This window comes from Lycium ferocissimum, unplaced genomic scaffold, assembly GCF_029784015.1.
Source record: "Lycium ferocissimum isolate CSIRO_LF1 unplaced genomic scaffold, AGI_CSIRO_Lferr_CH_V1 ctg5839, whole genome shotgun sequence".
In the NCBI taxonomy this organism is placed as follows: domain Eukaryota; kingdom Viridiplantae; phylum Streptophyta; class Magnoliopsida; order Solanales; family Solanaceae; genus Lycium; species Lycium ferocissimum.
This window is the reverse complement of record NW_026726130.1, coordinates 53,864-75,893: the sequence shown is the minus strand read 5'-3', so window position 1 is coordinate 75,893 and position 22,030 is coordinate 53,864. Positions and strand designations below refer to the sequence as shown.

General features: G+C 35.3%; 1 protein-coding gene and 1 long non-coding RNA gene across 2 annotated transcripts; one reads left to right on the top strand and one right to left on the bottom strand.

The window, feature by feature from the left end:
- Positions 1-141: 141 nt before the first annotated feature.
- Positions 142-4,605, bottom strand: LOC132045009 (uncharacterized). The gene is made up of 2 exons (XR_009412330.1): positions 456-4,605; positions 142-359 (listed from the first exon to the last, which is right to left on the bottom strand). It is a non-coding gene; the product is annotated as an uncharacterized LOC132045009 (long non-coding RNA).
- Positions 4,606-5,798: 1,193 nt separating this feature from the next.
- On the top strand, positions 5,799-21,864 carry LOC132045012 (uncharacterized). The gene is made up of 2 exons (XM_059435542.1): positions 5,799-6,084; positions 21,653-21,864. The coding sequence occupies exons 1-2, from the start codon at positions 5,799-5,801 to the stop codon at positions 21,862-21,864; spliced, it is 498 nt and encodes a 165-aa protein (XP_059291525.1).
- The last annotated feature ends 166 nt before the right edge of the window (positions 21,865-22,030 follow it).

Sequence of the window (22,030 nt, the reverse complement as noted above, 5' to 3'; positions counted from 1 at the left end):
GGGAAAAATGGAAAAAAAAAAAATAAGCTCCTCGAATTGGCACTACTATCACCTACCTGAAACAGAAATAAGTCCACCAATAACGATGTTTATAAATAACTAATACAGCCAGAAAATGGTCAAAATATCAGCCAGTGACTAAAAAAGGAAACCTCTTCAAAATGGATATCACCAAGGAGATAAGAAGGATAAGAAAAGAAAAGGACATACTTCTTACGAGTTTCAATATTCCCAAGATCACTGTTAAGAACAGAAATCTCTGCATTATCAACTTCAATAACTCCTGTAACGTATATGGGTACTTTTGTTCTTCCTCCAGTGGCATAGATCATTTTATGCTCTGACTTGTGGAAAACAATCTACAAGATCATCAAGATGAAAGGAACATAAATTGGTCAACTGAAGATCGACGTTGGAAACAAAGTTTGATAAGGAAAGAGAAGAAGATGCCATACCTCAAAAGAGAAAATGTAACTGCCAACATCAATGTCTTTGAGAAAAGCATCTAAGTAATGCACGTCATTTTAATGGATCAAAGATAACAGTCCATCAATTTCAGATATCTCGCGAAACTTATTAGAGCACCAAGATAACTGGATACAAGAAAGAGTGCATCAGATTTCTCCTCAGAAGAATTAACTGTTAAAAAAGGCACACACAAAGCATGCTAAAGCATTACAACTAGGCACAAAGCGGGCTGTGTGAAGTCCATAACTACTGTTATTTTTCACTAGTCCCAGTCGCAAGGGCTTCGAAGACTCTGATCCTTAACTTGTATTTCTCTTCACGAGACTTGAATAGATTGTTTTGCTGCAGGCACAGAAAGAAAAATGATATGACCATATTCATTGAAAAGAGAATTGAAAATACAACTATATATTATACTGTTTTAAGATGTTCAACTTGAGTAGATATCCGCCGATTAAATTTCTTGCACCACAGCTTGAGTAGATGTTCAGCTTGAATACAACTATATACTATAGAGATGTTTGCTGCAGGAATTTCAGTGTGGCTATCAAACAATTCTGCCATGTGTAAATATGCATTCACAATTGAAAGATATGCAACTACTTAGAAAATATAATAACTGCAGGCGAAGCATATAAATTTTACATCATATCTGCAGCAAAAGCACCAAACTTTACCTGTTTCACCATACTACAAGCTTTGTAACATGAGTTCAGTATCTCAAAGTAGAAGACAGAGAAATTAAGTGCAAGATCCAGTCTTATGGGATGTGTTGGAGGCAGATCTACCAGTGCAATTTCTTTCAATGACAAAAAAGGCAGGAAAACAGAATCTGGGTAAATCAATTTTCCAACCATATGATGGAACTTTGTCAACAAAATGAAATGCAAAGATATGACCATACAAGATTTTACCAAATGTAGAACGAATAAACTCACATACCAGACTAAACAATTTTTGAAGTTTAACAGTTTATCAAGATGCATTGTCGCCATCGCAACACAAATCCTGCTATCACAACAAGTAACTAGGAACTAGATGTAGTTTACCCCAGAGGCCCAACGTAACATCATCTTAGCCTCCAGCTAAGCAATTCATTTCTCACAATTTCTACTGCATTAATAAGACTAATATATATATGTGACAGAAAAACTAAAATACAATGGAAAAATCAAACCTTATTAAGAATCTCCACTATTTTTTTTTTTTAAAAAGGTTACAATCTCAAACCAAATCAACCTATGAAGCTAAATAAGATGTATTTACCAGGTTTGGCCATATCACAGTTTTCAAAAAATTCTGAAATAATTACTTTTAGCAATCTCAAACACTCAGTTAACATAAAGGACTCTCTACTTTTTCCTGACATGGCAGAAATGAACAAAGAGGTTAACGCAATGAGGTGAATTTGAGCGCAACATAACTTCTCCTCACTAGATAACAGTCAAAAATAAGAGGTGAGCATGTCAGTGTCAATCAACCATACTTCAGTCCCAAATTAGTTGATACAGACTAGAAGAATCCTATGTATCCATTTAGCTCTATTTATGTCAATTTCATTCAAACTGTCTTCGGGAAAAAGTAAGTTATGCCTGCATAAGGGGAACTTATGATATGCAGCTTCAACCTAGTAGAAAGGCTCCAATTTAGACTTTACACAACCCCCACATTACAACTGTCAAATGTGATACGTCCCAGCTTCAGTCAGGCAATACATTAACTCGATACCACAATATCTGAACAAGATGCGTTGAAAGAATGTGAATTTACTAGCTTGTATGTGTTGGGATTAAAATTCCTGAGAATCTTTACGTGATTGAATCTTTTAAGAGAAATGACCTAATAAGGAGGTTACATAATTTGTCAGCTTTAAGAAGATATGCTTGTTTTAGAATAAAATTAGCATGTACTCTATTTGTTTCTAAGTAAAACACGAATTTTACACTAGAAACTACTATTGTTTAAATATTTCTAGTGTTCTATTGAGGTAATTAATAATTTCCCGAGAGACCAATTATGCAACAGATACTTAGTAATTGAGACTTCAGGTAATTGGTTCTACTAACTACTAAGCGAGCTTATGAAAAAGAGGTTGTTTTTCAAGTTTTTTACGTTTGATCAGGGTGATCTGATACTTTTGACCATAAAAAGTAACTGAAGGGAACTAAGGATGACGAGAAAACATAGGATAATCGTAAATCAAGCCATGAAACCATATAAAAGAAGAAAAACCTTTCTCCTGTGACAGCAAGTACGCCCCCCATCAGATCACTATGGCCAGATATTAACTTAGTAGCTGATTGCATCACAATATCTGAAAAATAACAGACCATTTAAGGTAACCAGCATCTTGAGAATGTTACCACAAGAAGGTTCACGTTACCAGAACAAGAAGCATCTGCAGATACCTGTTGCAAGTGCCAACTGATGGGACAGTACAGGGACATACACAATGTGCGTGAGCCATCTCAGCTATTTTCTGGAAAAGATAGAGCGGAGAAGAAACATATAAGAGAAGGAAGTAATTATCTAGAAATTTAATATAATTCCAACATATCAGCAGCCATAAAAACACAAACAATATTAGCATAATCCAAGAGAAATGACACTTGCTGCCAAATGAGCAATAACCAGTAGTCTCTCACTTATTGCATATTCTTGTCCTTCAATTTGAAGGCTTTTGGGTTTACTTCAACATAATTATTATCAAATCCACCAAGGAACGACATTACGTATACAATAGAAGGGAACAAAAAGGCAAAATTGTAAAAAATTATTTGAAGACTAATCTAAAGTTAAACAGAAAGGGAACCATGATGAGGTTGTATCGAATTTCAAACGATACTAGCCCTTACCAGCAACATGTTGCCAAAGTATATCCAGTGAGTATAAAATGAAAAGCAATACTGAGAGAACAAATAAATATAGCATGTCCTGCAGTACGATCATACCTGAAACTAATGAAAGATGCAGATTGCAACATGATTCAGCATCAAAAAGAACATAAACAAATAAGAATACACAGAATTTAATATCTAATTGGAGCGCATTTACATTATAAAACTCGCGAGCTCAACATCACATGGATGATATTAGTACAATAAAACTGAAGTGTTGGGCTCCTCTAAACCATAAATAACTTCATTCAATCTATGAAATCATAAAATATTTTCTGAATAAGGCAAAGTTTTACAATTCTCAAGGAAAGTAGTTGAGTTTATCAATCTGTGATCTTAGACCAAAATGAGTAGCAGAGTATGGCAGACGTACGCAGTGCAGTATGCTAAAGTAGCAACCACCAACAGAAGACTGCATATATAACAATAAATGCAGGATCATCGCGTGCCCACTGGTTCTTTGTTTCTAAAAGAGAAAAAAACTGTGAAGCTGTATGACAGATAGACGCTGAAAAATGAAAGCAAATAATGGCTGCTCTGATTTATCCTCAGATTACCATGGAATGCAGAATTACTTCTACAGTTCAGTTTTAGACATAACTAGACTTCTCATTTTATAGTGTACGAATTGTGATCTTTCAACAATACGTTGAATAAGAATATTCGACTAGCTCCATCCTAGAAAGCTCTTTTTCCTATTTACTGCCCATAGGTCTGTCAAATGTCATTTAAATTACGAATTTTCAATTTTCAACAAAAATCGCGAAACAGATAGAAAATCACGAATTTTCAATTTTGTCTGAATCACAGATGCATAATGTAGTGAACCTTTATCAGAAGGATTGTGAGATGCCAAATACTAAACAGATGATAGTGTCGCAGATATTTTGAGTGATATTGACGAATACTTGATAATGGAACTAGAACTGATACAAATATTGAAAAAAATATTATCTTCAAATGGCGAAACAGTATGTTCATTATATTATATCTATATGCTCAGAGAACCCTTTGAATCCATGAAATTGAGCTACATCTAAAATATGAAAACAGAGAAAAAAATGGGGATGGAGCGAGTATGGTGACTTATATGAAAACGGAGAAAAAAAATGGTGATTTGTACAATAAATGGAGAAAATTCTGTAGTATAAGCATTTCTATGAGTTCAGCTAATATTAATTACCAGCAATGTAAAGAAATTTTATACAATCAAATCACTTGTTGTAATAATCAATAATTTATTTTTAAGATTATACAAATCTCACTTTTCTTATAAAGGATTACCCATAAATATATTTTGGCGACCATGATAGTGTAAAAAAGATGCATATAAGTCAAACTCTTTAATTAAAGAATATCCAAGAAGTAAATGCCAGCTGTGGCAGAAAATTGATGACTAGTTGCTGATCATAAAATGTGGCTGAACTTAGGTAATGAGTTACAGTACGTATGCCAATATTTAGGTATTGTTTTGTTGACTAAGAGGCCTCTTCCAGTCTTCCTTCTCTTATTACTAGTAGTTCTTTTTTCTATATATAGGATAAAACTTTCCAGGTCAGGTGTTATAATTTTCTACTTAAACAAGCTTTCAGCTCCCAACAACTGCTAATATTATACGAAACATAAAAACATAAACAAACTGTTGGGATCGAAATAATCATTATCAAGTATTAGGATTTTCTTAGCCATTATAAATCACTATGTGCACATTCGGGGATTGATTGTTGAATTATTCTTGTAACAAATATTAACAAGTTGTTCTTTTCTTTTCTCCTTTTTTTAAAGAGAATTTGCAGGAACATAAAGTATTTATTTGTATATGTTCTCTATCAATTCCAAAATAATCTTCTCATCATTTGCCTGCATGATTTGATTTTAAAAAAAAAACTAAAGTTGATTTTCTTTTCAGTGTCAAACATCTCTGTTGAATTGGGATATTGGGCAATGTGAGTTCTTTGAAAGAAAATTTTGTAATTGCCCACAGGAACACAATACAAAAATTAAACCATCTTAGTCTTCCATGTTGTTTGGCAGACTCGCCAATCAAATTGGAAAGAAAGATACTTTTACAATTATAGATTAAAAAAAATGATCTTAAGTCAAGCATTTACCAGGCCAAATATAAGCTCACATTCAGTAGAACAAGTCATGATAAAACATAAAAGAACACCAATAAAAGTGGGAATGAAGTACTACATGCGAAAGAACTGGAGTTGAAAGGAACTAAAAATGACATGAATTGTTCCAAGTAAGCGGTAGTGATTTGATTTAAGGATTTTTAAAGAGCCAAAAAAATTACAACTTGAATACGTAAAAAATTAATCCTATGAGCTATATATGACATTTTGCACCTGAGAGGAAAAATTTAAATCGTCATCAGTCACTATAAATGTATAGTAGCTTCTAAAATAGTAGTTGCAAAGCATATTTACTATGGACTTAGCCATTATTGAGATCATATCAAGCGTTTTTGCGATGCCCATTTTCATGATATTGTGCGCCATATGCGGCGGATTCCCTCAGGATGAGGAAATAGGTAGTGGGGCCCGCGGATTAAGAGACGGTAATATGGTTGTTTTGGCCGGCGCGGGAGGAGCTGCTGTCATTGGTGGTGCTGCGGCAGCGACAATGGTTAGTAGTGGTGATAGGGACAAGGTTAATAATAGCAATAGTGGTGGTTGTGGTGCAGCAACTGGAACAAGTACTACTACAGATGCCGGTACGTACCAAAGTTGTTGTTGGGTGGCAGTGGCGATGATGGTGGTGACGGGGGTGGCGGTTGTGGAGGTTAATTTGAATTAGTTTGTAGTTTTGACATCATTTAGTTGTGATATTTTGTTTTAGTTTCCTATTCAGTGTCCGGCATTCAAGATTGAGGTCTAACTAAATTCAGAATTAACATCCATTATTGGTGTTTTCCTCCTTCTTGTTCCTTTTTTTTTTTCCCCCTTTTAGGAGTTGGGGGAGAAACAATAGCCTTTGTTGATCACTTTTTGACGCTATTTATTCTGAAATGTCATTTGTAGAATTTGAAATTTGATGATATTGGTTCTTTTTTAATTATATGATTCAAAATAGTTATTTGTGAATTTTATCCTGTGTTGGAAGATGAAGAACTGAAAATTGTGGATATGCAAAATGCCTGAACCTTAATCAGTTACTTTACAAACATCTACTGTTGGTCCATATATGTTTATCCTCCTTGAACTATAAAAGAAATTTCTCAAGGCTAAAGCTTTATTTACAAATAGAAGTAGAACTTAAAGGAAAAAAGGAAAAACTTACGTATTAGCCATCAAAATAAATCAACATTGTTAACAAAGAACAAAATTTAGATTAGGAAAGAACGAATCATCCATCTCTACTGTCCATGTAATAATGTTGTAATCTAAATGATTTAACTTATATCTACGTACTAATAGTGTCATAAAATTTTTAGATGATACTCTATAGTTAACTTGCCGTAGAAGATTAATTACTTTCTTATTAATTTTATAGTTAATATAATTCTCTAAAGTTTAAATTCTAATACAGATAGTTGTGAAACAAAGATCATACAGTATTTGTAACAACACCTCATGAATTATACACACTCATGAAAAGAAGGGAGGTACGTACAGTATGAAATGGTTAATGCCAATTCACTATATTTGGTGTTAGGCATGCTTTCGTGTCTCTCAGTGCGTTGCACATCAAGTTTAGCATGATCCAAATAGTCCTAGCTCCTAAGTCCAAGTTATTTGCACAAACAACCACTTCTGAGGCTGATCTCCACAACATGGTCACAAATAAATAAATAAATAAATAAATGAGTGTAACTTTTATGTTTATGTGGTCATGTTCTGAAGAACAATTTTTTTGAATTTCTGGGTCTAAAACAAATTAAACAGATTCAACATAAAGGTATTCAAGGACTAAGATAATTTACTCACGTATTATCTAGTCCTTCCGTGGACAACTAAATTGGTCATATTTACTTTCAACTCCGAGTTAAAAAGCATGTAGAAATAGAATATATATCAAAGATTTCTTCCATGACATAGTGCTGGTAATTCTGACCCATTTTTTGTTAATCAGCCTAATGCCCTAATCTTCCCATAGTTAAATGGGTTGGATGAGTGACAAATATATGAACTCAAGTTATATTCAACCTGTTGAAAAATGGATAGATCACCGGCAAAATATTGGTTGGCTTATTCAATGTCGGTATCCATGCTTATTAGACATGCAAAGCCTAGTGTGGCTCTTACTAGTATTAGGTAGCACTCTCCGTCACCTTGTAAACACTAGCTCACTTCTAAACTTAAGATATTCTTTATTTTGTTTTTATACATTAATCACAGGCAGATTTTGCGAATTTGTTTTATTGAGCAACCATCATATGTATTTAGGCCGTTTGGACAATCGATTTGAAATTATGATATGAAATCAGTGATTTAAAATCAGGTTGATTTGAAGTTGAAGTTTTGTTTGAACATGCAATTTGGATTTCTTAAGTTGTATTTTTTATCATAAACCTGAAAACCCCACAAGTTGTGAAAACTATCAAAATTTCCCCTCATTATACAATATTACCAAATGAGCAAATCATAGTTAATAACAAAATTAATACGTTATCAAAAAGCCTTTCTAAAAAATATGTAACATCTCTATTGATCGAACTTTAATTCCATAAAAAAGAAAATTGATCATGAGTTGTAGTGCAACTACTCTTTATATAATCTTCCCACATGGTATGAACAATCTCTTCACACCGAGCCTGCATTTCCGGTCAGATGACCGAGAAGACGAACCAACATTTTTAGTTTGAGTCAAGGTTTACATTTAAAAAATATATTACCAACTTATGGATTTTTCTTTCTTTTTTTTATATAAAATATAAACTTATAGGTCAAGTTTTACATTTAATTTTTTTTTTTGAAATCATGATTTGGAATCCCAAATCATGCCTCTCTGGAGAATTTGGGATTTGAAATCAGGATATGAAGTTGAAGTTGAAATTTTATGCGAATTACATAAACAAACGCTGATTTGAAATCAAAATATGAAATCATAATTTCATATAGCATGGCCAAACTCCTACATAGTGAAAAAAAAAAAAAATGGAAGTACGTAATGTTTGAAAAGGTGTGTGTACCTTAGTTAGCTCTTCCATTACATAATTTTATCTCCTTTCCTTTTTTACTACTACTATATTAAGAACTTTATCAATTTACTATTATGAGATCCAATAAACTGAAAAATAAATCTCCATTGTCTTGTCAGAAAAATTATATTCTAACTACTTAAAAATTGTTACCCTCGACAAATTAAATGTGGAACATGAATTACATATTTAGTTTGCCATGTAGTCATCTCTTTTCTTAGCCATTATAAGTCACTATGTGCATATTCGAGGACTGATAGTTGTATTGTTTTTTTTACTCTCTGCTTTCCATATTACTTGTCCACATTACTAATGTCCCAAATTACTTGTACATTTACAAAATCATAATAAAATTAATTAAATCTTTCCCATCTTACCTTTAATATTAATGTTCTTAAAAATAATCAATATTGATTAGAGTGCATTTATTGAAGAGATATAAGGGTAAGGTAGTAAAAATACGTCTATTATTAATGATTTCTTAAGGGGTGTATAACAGAGAAAGTGGATAAGTAATATGGGACGGAGGGAGTATTTATTTGTATATGTTCTCTATCAATTCCAAAATAATCTTCTAATCATTTGCCTACATAGATTTGATAAAAAAACTTAAATTGATTTTTTTTTTTAGTGTCAAATGCTCGAATTGGGAAGCATTTGGACGGGTTAAAAATGGATCGAGTCGATGACCCACCCAAACATAACTTGAGTTGAAATGAGCTAAAAAGTGAGTCATACCCCCGCCCCCCACACACACACACACAATTTTTACGAAGTTTTAGTTTCATTGTTTGTTCTTTTATGATTTTTAAGTACCCAATAAATTTATATTTTCTTTATTATGACTATATATAATATATCAAACAAAAACATTGTCTTTTTGAGAAATATTTTGACAAAGTTTCTCATGGGCCAACTTAGGTTATATGTCAGTTTTTTGTGCGAAATGCCCTTCAAAGGCACTGGTCTTTAATTTTGTCGCTCAAATTGGTGGTCTTTAATTTTTGCCCTTCGCTAAAAAACCCCTTGGTTTCGGGTTCGAACCCCCGCTTGGTAAAAAAATTAAAAGCAAATTCGCAAGGTAGAGTTTGGAATCGCGAGACAGAGTTTTGCCTTAAACTCTACCTGATCATGTAGAGTTTTGCTGCCTTCAGGCAAAGTTTGAGGCAAACTCTACCTTACGGTAGAGTTTTGCCTTCAGGTATAAGGCAAAACTCTGCCTTAAGGCAATTTTTTTTTTTATTCAGTTGAAATTTGCAAAACTCTGCCTTAAGGGCTAACTTTTGCCCGAATAGGCTTAATTTGCTACGAAGCTCTACCGTGCGATTTTTTTTTTTTTTGATTGAGTCGGGGTCTGAACCTAAGATCTCGTGGTATTAGGCAAAGGGCAAAAATTAAAGACCACCAATTTGAGGGGCAAAAATTAAAGACCAAAGGTAACACCCCGTATCTTAAAATAAAGGCTAGACTCGTATCGTTAGAGTTTCAGAGGAAATTTGAAAGTTTGAACGTTTTGCGAAAGTGGCTGAGAGGCCTACTTTGGGCAACCATAACACCTTGATTCGTTGGGAATTTGGAAAAGGTTCCTTAATGAAAGTTGTAGTACATAGATATATCTTTCCAGGCATATAAGGATCAGTCCAATCGGAGTCCGGATCAAGGAGATATGATCATCTCAAAATGCCGAATAGAGGGGTGCTCAGATTCGATAGAATCGGCTAAGTTTTCGATATGTCTGCCTTCCAGGCCAATTTTGTGAAAATCCATTGGTAATTTGAGAAAACTTAAAACATGAAAGTTGTAGCTCTTTGAAATATCTTTCCAATGGTATATTGTGGAGCCAAAATGAAGTCTTGTGCTAGGAGTTATGCCCATTTTACCGAATGCTATTAGAATGGCTCAGTGGCGCCGCCCAAGCGTGCGCAAGCCAAAATCGCATAAAAATGTAATTTTCAGCAGTCACCGTAATATAGGCCTAGTGCCGCATCACACGCACTGTGCCAAATTATGCCTGGAACGTCTTTTTCGAATTTTATATGTACCCAACTCCAAAAAACTTTTCTCACTTCATTATAAACCGTCTTTTTGGAGAGAAAACACTCTAGGGCTTCCACAAATCATCCAAGGTGAGTTCCTACTCAAACCCCATTAATTATTACATCAATCGAACAAAGATTAACGCTAGAATCTCAATCTATTCCAATGATTATCAATTGAATCTTCGTCTTGGACAAAAGAACCCTAGAATCCGAATTCAAGAGGATTGAACTTCCAAAAGGTAATACTTCTACTCTCTAATCACTTATAGTTGTGAATTGATGAGTTCTTGGGAGAATCATAAATAGGTTTGATAGAGAGTATCATATGAACTATGCTAGGGTTTTGGATTATTAACTTAGGATTGTTGTAGTCATATGGGTGATGAAGAATGATATTACTTTCATCAAATTGAGATTGTAGAATCACCTAGATGTAATAGAATGGGAATTGGGTGAAAAAACACCATTAATGGAGATTGTGGAGCTTTATGCCCACCAAGTGTTTGATAAAATGCTTAGATGACCAAAGCATGGATATTGTTGCTAATATAGAATCCCTTTGACTTGTATTGATATAGATTAAAGTTGAAAGGGTTGATGAACGTTGTATTACGCTCAAAGGATGGAATTAAGGTATGTGAGGCTAACTATCTACGTTAGGGAATGTTCATGATTCTCCCTACGCCTCATTCTTCATACTTGTTAGAAATTTGACTCGAGATAAAGTTTAGCCCTAGTTTCATGATATGTCAGTAGAATCGTTATCTCTAGGGTTGCGCTGAGAATTCTTTCATGGTTGTCAATTTGAATATCATTAACTCAACACGTGATCTTTATAGACTTATGTATTATTACCACATGAGTCTCAGTCTAGAAATTCAATATGCTCAGAAACAATCAATGTTTTCAGTTCAGTCCAATATGTCTATTTCAACTCAGTATTGTTCATTGTTGTTATGGTCTCAGTCTGTATTAATTAACCATAATTGAACATATGTGATTTTGCCCAAGGGCACAGTCTTATGTATGTTGACACCCAATTTTGTCCCGCCTTTCCTCCAAAATAACGATTAACGCTTCTAGCATTCTTGGGCAAACTTAATTATTTATACTTTATATTAATTTTTATTAATACCGGCATTTTATTATCCTGTTGTAATCACTACTGTTATTATCTTTTATTTTATTACTGATACTGCTACCACTATTATCATTATTATTATTATTATTATTATTATTATTATTATTATTATTATTATTATTATTATTATCATTGTTATTTTATTATTACCAGTATTATGGTAATCCGCGTTTGTCATTTCAAAGATTTTTAACGACTTTGCGTACGCACCGCATTTATTTTCTCGCAATTAAATAATAACGTTTACTTATTTGTTGAATTTCAAATATATTATCGCACGGTTATTACGACGTCATTTTATTTTATCCGAGTATTAATAAATACATACTTTTATATGAGATAATATTTTAACACATGTTGGCATATAATTAGTTAAAATGGGTCTTTTATTTAAATTTAGAAGCCAAGCTTTTTCTCTATATTAGCCCATCTTTTAATTCATCAACCCAATTAATCATCATATTTTCGGATTAGCCCACATTTAATACCCGGTTCATATTTTTTCATCCACCCGTACCCATTACCCATTAAACCCGACCCGGCCCAACATATTAAACAAATGAAACCTTTAGGTTTTCTTTTCGTCTTGACCGCCTCCCTTCTCACCCCTCCTCGTTCTCTCTCTTCTCTTCCTCTCCTTCTTACACGCCTTCGACCAAAATGGCCAAATCACAGGCTTATTTCGCCTTCCCCAGATCTTGCATGGCCATTTTGGGAAAAACCATTAATGCTTGTCCCTTTCCTCGTCAGTTTTCAGCCGTTGAATAGGGTAAGGTTTTGTTTCCTTCTCCTTTCCCTTCTGCTTGTATCTGAAAACAATTAATGAGTTTTGTTCGTTATGAGCCCAGATCCTTTTTTTTGTTTTGGTTCCTTTCCACTTTCGGGGTACAAAGTGTTTAATGGTTTTTGTTTTCTTTCTGCATGTTTCTGATCGATGACAGAGAAAAGGATTCCCAACGTTTTCGATTTGAAATTTGGAATCTTAAAGCCCTCCCAATTTCGAACCTCAAAACCCTAATTTTTAGCCCTATAAAATAATGGTTTTCAGATGTGAAAAGGGGGAAGCCGCCTGGAAATTCCCCTAAAAAAAGGGAGCAGCCGCCATGAAACCCCCAAAGTATAAAGTCTTTTAGCCGCCGGGAAAATCCCTAAAGTTAGAGTTTTTTTTTTTAGTCGCATAAATTCCATAGAAATTAAGATCTGGTCAGCCGCCCAAATTCCTCTAACATATTAGTTGGCATAAGTCCATTTGATATTGATTCAAAATACTACGCATTTTATTCCCATTTATTTCGAATCCGAGTGCGCGCAAATCCGGTGGTTGAGCGTTCGAGGATAGATCGGAGACTCGAAGCCTCACTTCGCTGCACTCAAAGAAGGTAATTCTCCCTTCCCCTTTTTATTTCTGTTTTATTTATGTTTTTTCGTAATCGATGTGTAAGCTTTGAAACATGCTGATTAGTTCAAGCAGTTTAGTTTAATGGACAAATTGTTGGCATGTCGATATTAATCCGGGCTTAATCAGTCCTGCATGAGGATTTAGTTGTTAAGTTAATCCTGTATGTTAGGTATGGTAGTTTGGTCTTAACTGTTACACTCCATAATAATCCGTGCTACTTGTATTAAAACAAGAAAGAATGAGTTAAGAAGGTTCAAGGAAAGTTAATCGAGTTAGTAAGAATATCATTATATGTATACGGTTGCCTTGAGTATCCCGAGGTGACATGGTAACCTAAAGGATTTGAAATCGCGTTATGAGTATGTATACGAGGTAATGTGAGTGACCTTTTAAAGTATTTGAGATTATTAGTAATGATATAGAGATGGACAAAAGATATGAATATACTTTTGCGATTGGAGTTTCGTCGAAGCTCTCCGTGAGTTCGGTTATGTTTAAGGTTATTGTGATTCTCCGGACCTTCGAGACGTGTATATGGATTTTTATCGATGTATATAAGTGTGTATATGTATGTATAAGAGGTTACATGAGGTTGGAAGAGGATAAGATGTTAAACGAAATGAATCGGAACAATTTGAAAAATCTCGGACCGATTTTAGCCTATGTTGTAGAGAGTATATCTCCTTGTATATGCGGAGTTTTTTAAGGTGTTTCAAAAGCCTAAAATTAAGTTCATCGAGTCTAGTTTGCAACGCAATAAACCGCTCGTCAAAATGATATCGGGATAAGGAGATATGGACGATGTAAGTTGGGCGGACTGGGATTAAGATTTAAATATCCACAAATTTATCACTAAGTAGGGCCCCCACTACCACATAGAAAAATCTGATTTTTGCCATGCTTTAGTGGGGGAAACGTTCAAGACTTTATTGGGCAGCAAAATGGTCTCCTTGTTGACCAAAGTTCAGCCACAACTCATTTCCCAACTACACAAAGTGGAATAGGAGAGAAGCTCCATTTCACAAACATAGAAACTTGAAGGTAGAGAGAGAGCCACGGCCACCATGGCTCGTTCCACCACCATACCACGGCCAGCCTTCTATTTTTCTCTTGCCAATAAGTCCCTAAAGTGTTCTACACATTCACTATTAAGTTTTTCAAGTGAAGGAGAAACCATAAATATGCCATACGAAGCTCTTATAAGCTCACGGCGCCGTATTTGAACTCTCCATTTTGATTCACAAAAAATATTTTCCAAGGTGTTCAACCCTAGGGGACGTAGCGACGTGGAGTAGCCATTGGAGCAACAAGAACAAGTATTAGTTCAAGTCATCAAATTCTAGCCAAGTTGAGAGTTAGGATTGTTAAGGTAAGAATTGATCCCTTCTCATGTGTTTTGCGGTGAATTGAATGTTTATGGTGTGCGTACGTTGGTATTGGACTGCTTTTCTTGAAGTTGAGGTGGGCGTGTGTTGTAGACTTAGATGGAATAATGCTTAATCTTACTTTGTGAATGTATTGTAATGAATTGAATGTGTTGTAGTATGGCTAAATGGATGAAAATCATGAAGTTGTTGTAGTTGTGTTGGAGCCGTGTAGGGGACTGATTTAAGGGAATTAGTGGACTGTTTTGTGTCATGTTTTGATTGTTGTTTTTATGGACATTGTGGTATATTGTATGCCTTATGAATATGTAAATTGAGGAGTAAAAGAAATGATTTATGTTGAAGTATAAAAGCATGTCCAAAATGTGGATGTTTTTTACATGAATGGGTGTTAGTGTATGTTGAATGTTGATTATTGTTGTGAACGTTTAGTGGAAGTGAAGTTTAATGATTCAAGTTGAAATCGAAATGGTTTGTGGGCTGTTGTAAGAATGAAAATGATACTAAAACAACAAGAATCGTAAAGGTAATGTTGTTAAATGTCTTGTTATCGTTGTAAGTTAAAACTGGAAAATTGCTAAGTGAAAATGGTGTTGTGGTATGTGCTGTTTGGCCGTGAGTTTGGGACTGATTTGAATGATGTGCAAGCTGTCCAAAGTCCCCTAAAGTCATGTTAAACAAGTTTGGAATGATATAAGAAAGAATGATTAGCAATGTTAGCTTGTAGCACTAGTTGGGTTGAATGCGAACGAAACGTCGTTCAAATGTTTGAAAAGGGGTTGTGAGCGTCGAATGCGTATTAAATTCCTTTGTAGACTAATCGTAGCTCTTGATATCTTGATATAGGACAAGTGCTATTGGGCAAAGAAGTACAAGTTATAATACGACTAAACGCTAAAGGTAGGCAAAGCTATCCCTTTTCTTCTCTTGTATGTCCTAGGTGTACTAGGTTTGGATTTGAGCCTCGGGGTTATTCGTTCATAGAAATCCGAGTCCGATTTTAGGTACTATTCATTCAATGTAATCGAATTATAATTCTTATGTTTTGTTGGAAAACTATTCGAACATCCGTAATTTGCACAAATGAGATAGAATCGTTTTGAAACTTTCATGATGACCCCATGTAGTCTAATGTTTGTAATCACGTACGCCACCTCGACTTGACCCGAGGTGGGCCCACTAGTCCCGAGACCTCCTTCGTTTGTCTTACTTAATCTACTTTCGTATGATATAAAGATGGGACTTTTGCCTATGAATTTAAGGCTCCGTTTGATTTGTTCCATAAGTTATTTGAAAGCTCTAAATGTGAACGACACTAAATTTTTGAAAATGACTTATGAAGTATTTTTCAAAGTTTTGTAGATTTAAAGGCTCATATCTTTTGTATGTGCTAAATTCGGGCGTACTCGATACTTACTTTGAGCTTTCTGATCCTAATATATATATGTATATGTATTTATTTGTCGAGCCTTGGAATTTAATTGTGTATATGCATATGGTATTAACCGCTGGGTTCCTGGCCGCGGTATATTTATATAATTGTGATATTAACCGCTGGATTCCTGGCCGCGGTATATTTATATAATTGTGATATTAACCGCTGGGTTCCCCGGCCGCGGTATATTTATATAATTGGATATTAACCGCCGGGTTCCGCGCGTATATTTATATATCTTGATCTTAACCGCCGGGTTCCCGGCCGCGGTATATTTATATAATTGTGATATTAACCGCCGGGTTCCCGGCGCGGTATATTTATATAATTGTGATATTAACCGGGTTCCCGGCCGCGGTATATGTGATATGATAATGCGAGACATGATGATGTGATATGATATGTTTGATTTTCCGTATATATGAGACGAAAATGGTTCTTTCGAAAAGAAATGTTTTCACTCATGACACTTAGTCCCATTATGGGTCGGATATTATACGCGCGTTATACATGATTTGTACGTTCGGAGTAAGCGTTTGGGGCATTCTCCCGACTATTATGTTTGTTCTCCGTACCTCGTTTGTACGATTTGTATCTCGGATAAAAAGACACCGGTATTCGGTCATTATCCGACTTTACGTATCCGTGCTTCGCATGATTCGTTTCTTGTATCTTCGTTTTTTACATACTCCGCACATATGTCGTATCGACCCCTTTCTTCGGGGTCGCGTTTCATGCCGCGCAGTGTACGGATGAGTGAGGATTCTAGCGAAGATGTTCCGGCTCGGATTGGGCGAACTCCACTTTTTTCGGAAAGGTCTTTGCGAGTCCGAGCATTTATGTTCGGTATTTGGGTTATGTTAGAGACTTTGCGGACGAGGTCATGTAATATGTCACCAAATGTAAGCGGCTAGGTGAGCCGATATGTTGTTATGCATTATTCTCGTATTTGTTTTGTAATCGGCTATGTGCCGATATATCGCATGCATTATGTTACGATTCGTTATGACTACGAGTTTTATTTGATTTGAAAAGATGAAAGGCATGTTTGTTTTCCGAAAAATTTTTCCTTCGTATTTTGACATGTTTTGCGTCCAAGATGATTATGTGTATTACGAAAGTCCGCGGTTCGCTCGCCCTAGGTGAGGGCCGGTGCCCACTCGTGCCCTGCCTAAAATTAGGGTGTGACATTAACTGGTTCAGATGTTGAGTTGTGCTCTTCCTATTTAACTCAAGTTGTTTTAATCAAATGGTCTTACATGTGTTGGTCTAATGTATGTGGGTCTGTTTACGTGCCAGTTACAGATTCGATGAATAGTTTCCTTTCTTTGCTGTGTGGGTCTGTTTGCGTGCCATAGGTTGTCTTGTTAGAACCGATCAATTAGGAGGAAAGGGATGGAAATCATAAGACATTACATGCTAAAAAGGGGTTCTGAGTTATATGTAAATCAGCAGGTGTTTCAATGCATTTTAGCCTCTTCTCTTGTGTTGGGCATCGTACATTGTCATTTTACTCACCGTCCTGTGAGTATAAAAATTAAAGCCGACCTTCCCCTTTAAGAGCCTAGGCCATGAACTTGTCCCTATTTAGTTGTGCACTTGCATGAAACATGTTTTAAAGCAACTAGAATCCTGTTATGACTTGTCCGAGCATAAATGACGAGGTCTGTAATCAAACGAATGAGTTTCCTGATCGTCTGGTTCTCCATCCTAGTTATTTATTCAAATCCCCTGGTTTTTTTTTTTTCCGTGTTTGATTGTTATATTCAAGTCTCTTTGTTCCTCTGTTATCTAAGTTCAGCATATCTAGTGTGGATGTTTAGTATCACTATTTTGTTGTTTAAAATTCCCCTATGACTAGCAAGTATTCAAGCTCCTCATTTCGGTATCATTGTCATTGGACGTATGACCATTAGTTGGTTTGTTTAATTTGCATCAGCAGATTCGGAAATAAATTTTAGTTCTATAGGCGCATTATGTTTTCCGAATTTGTCAATTTTTACATGCTTACATTATAAACATACCATGTCTGATTAAGTATATATTTATGTATATAGAGTATACTTTTACCGAAACACGTTAGTGGGGAGGTTAGATTGGTCATTATGGATTAAGCTTGAACCCTCCCCGGTGTTAGCCATCTTACGGGATTCGAAAATCCCTAGAACTTGGCAACATCGGGAGGACGGGGGCAAAGGCTTTCCAATACTAACCATTTAAACATCCCTATGAAACGTGCATACGTGAAGTATACACACATATACGTAATGTATACATAACTCATTTATTTTGAAAAAAGTTGGAACGCCCCATCGTTGGGCCTACTTCACTGTCTCTTTTGTATTTCTGACATGTTTTTGGGCCTGCCTCATCCTTGTGACTGCTATTATTTTAATTGGGCTTGCATCTATTTTTATTTGACTGTTTTGTTGGGTATTTGGACCTCACTGCCCATTTTATCTGTTTCATATGTTTTAGCTTCAGCTGCTAGCTCTCGTTTTTGGGCTTGAATATTTTCTCTAAGTGTCCTTTTATTGGGTTGTGCGATAATTCAAGCTATATACTTAGTTTCTTTATTTAGGCCTTAGTCTTTTATTATATACTAATCCTTTCCCTTTCATTTTATGCATGACCATCGCATACGAGTCCGAGGGACTCGTTCTTCTTCCGCATTCGGTGTTGGGCCAAAGCCCAACATGATCTCTTCTGTCCAGTCTTCCCCTGTCCGCAACAAGTATATACAGGAAATATTATGGGCCTAGGCCCATATAGCAGCAATAGCCCATAGCAATACAAGGAAATTACTGGGCTGAAGCCCAACAGCAATCTGATCATAGCAGCCTAAAATGGGCTGAGCCCATTTAACTATATTTACTCCTCCATTTTATCTTGTGCATTTAATCTTATGTCGTTGACTAACACTTTGTTTTATTTTAGCTTAGATGAATTATAGGGGGATTAGTATGGGAATTAGTTTTAACAACGAGTAGTTAATTTAAGGAAAATTAACGATTAATTCCAAAAGTTTCATCCATTTTATTTTATTTATAGTATTTGTCTTCATTAGAATAATTGATTTTCAAAAGCACGACTACATATTTCGAGCTAAGGAATCATGATTTGTTATTACTATCTTAAAATTTCGAAACGTCACTAATATGTAAATGGTAACTTAAGTATTTTATAAACTTTGTTTCCAAGATTCATCTAATCATATATATTTTTAAGCCGAATATAGTTAAATAAAGTTAGTAAAAGAGAAAGAAAAATCACAACCCTTCTATCACATTTTAAGAAAATAAGCCTAGGTATTTTTACATCACCATATTGATATAATATAAATTTTATCTAAAGTTCGCATTTGCTAAAAGGCTATTATTCATAGGTGAGTTGTTACATTTTTTGCAAGTCTTATTTTCAATAACATTACTACACTTTTCATTCAAGGCTCTAGCAATATGTCCAAGATTTTAAATAGCATTTAAAATCTTCTTTTACACAAATCATTATATTTTCTACAAGTATTATTTTAAAAAAATCATCATTATATTCTTTCTTTAAAATCTTAATAACCTTTATAAGTCTTATTAGCCTTTAAAGTTCTTTTTATAAATTATTATTTTCTTTAAGTTTTATTTTAGCTAATATTATTTTCCTTAAACTTAGTGATATTTGTAAGCTATTTTCTTAAAATTTAAGCACTATATTTAATCTAAATTAATTAACCTAAGTTTGGCCGCAGAAACCGTAGTTAACGGATCCAGAGGATGCCTAACCCCTTCCCTTTAGGATAATTAGAACCCTTACCTAGAATTGAAAGTTAAGCACTACCACTACCGCAGGTTTAGTTAGCTTTACCTTAGTTAAAGAATTAGGTGCCCTAATTCACCTTTAAAATCAATTAGGTGGCGACTCCTTAAAAATAAAGCAAAATAGGAATCTCCAATATGTTGTACTCTAATTTAACCCGTTTAAATGGGGTATAACAATGTATACGTATACTTGGCCGAGGCCATTGACTGGCGCACTACTAGGCCGAGGCTATAGCGTGCATTTATTATTGGGCCGAGGCCCCACATATACAAACACAGATAAAACAGATGATTTAGATACAGAGTAGGGAGCATTCATATCTCTACTTCCTTTGCTATCACAGTTTACAGTTATTAGTTATCAGTTTCGGCCAACTTTATTGCTTAGGTTGCTTTACATACCGAAGACGATTCAAATGTCTTGATGTCCCTTTGTCTTGGGGACTGCGTCTCGCGATGCGGCCGCAAATAGAGCATATTGTTGACGACTCAAAATATTTAAAGTGCACGTATCGGCTATTAGTGAGCCCCGCATTCCTTCGGGCGTTGTCGATATCCGATTATTTAAGTTTTTAGACATTTCGTATTCGGTATTCTTAGAGGCTTCATGAACACGATCCCGTATAGTAAGATGTTTGTTATGTTAGCCTTGTTAGCGGCTATACTCGGTTGTTCGATTGTTTTGGTTTAGCCATGTTGGCTACTTTCGGCTTCTATTTTCGGTTGTCTAGAAGTATTTCCGCATTATGATATTTCGGTCGGACTTCCGGTAATCGGCATGTGTTAGTTTTATGTTATCGATTATGTTTAGGTAGCACATGTTGATTCAAACCGATTGGTTCGTTCTCGGTCACGCATACGATCGAATCGGTGCAGTGTTATGTCTAGGCCCAGGTTTGAGGGGTGACAACCAATGCCTTTGAAGGACAATCGTGCAAATGACCGAAGGACAATCTTGTAAATGACCCGATATATGTCAGCCAATTTTTAGACGGGCTTAATTGAACAATTCAAAATAGGCTGAGTCAATAAATATGCGGGTTGAACAGATCATATTTTCATATACTAATTTTACCACCCCTAAATCCCTAATTATTAAGATATGAGAAACAATCACGTTTTTGCACTTAGTATATTGTGCCGTTACTAGATTTTCGAACACACCCTTAGTCGAGATGATTAGGACTTCTTTGTCAGGATCTACTGTATGACACAGAAGTAAGGTTGCATCATCTTGTTTGGCGGACTCGCCAATCGAATTGGAAAGAAAGGTACTTAAATTATAGATTAATAAAATGATCTTATGTCAAACATCTACCAGGCCAAATATGAGCTCAGACTCAGTAGAACAAGTCATGATACTCCTTAATTGGTCAAGCCAATAAAAATAAAAGGACATCAATAAAAGTGGGATGAAGTACTAAGGCGAAAGAATTGGAGTTGAAAGGAACTAAAAATGAAATGAAAAGTTCCAACTAAGCGCTGGTGATTTGATTGAAAGATTATCAAGAGCCAAAAAATTACAACTTGTGTGCATAAAAAATACTAATCCTATGGGCTATGAACTAATGAACTTCGTCATGTTGCACCTCAGAATAAAAAAAGAATGATCAATCATAATCGGTCTGTGGCTTACTATAAATAACTTCTAAAAGTAGTAGTTGTAAAGCATACCTATTCCACTAGGTGCTTATGTTGCGTACAATGTTAATCCCATAGTGGATCAATTCCAACGAGCCTTTCAAACTAGTATTTACTATGGAGGCGGTCATTATAGTTGCGATCATATTCTCCGTTTTTGTGATGCCCATTTTGGTCATTTTTTGCGCGATATGTCGCGGATGCCAGCTGGATAAGGATAAAAGACGTGATGTGGAAATAGCTAATGGGGCCTGCGGATTACGAGACGGGAATATGGTTGTTTTGGCAGGTGCCAGAGGAGCTTCCATCGTTGGTGGTGCTGCGGCAGCGACAGTGGTTAGTAGCGGTGATAGGGACAAGGGTGGTGGCGGTTGTGAAGCAGCAACTGGAACCAGCACTACTACAGATGTTGGTACTTACCAAAATTGTTGCTGCGGTGGCGGTGACGGTGGCAATGATGGTGGTGACGGTGGCGGTGGTTGTGGTGGATGTGGAGATTAATTAATTTGAATTGATTTATAATTTTGAAAGACCACCCAAACGTGAATTAATGTATATTATTGGCTTTCTCCTCCTTTCTTGTTTTTCCCCTTTTAGGAGTTGGGGGAGTAAAAATAGTGTTTGTTGGTCACTTTCTGATGCTATTTTTAAAAAAAGTAGTTAACGT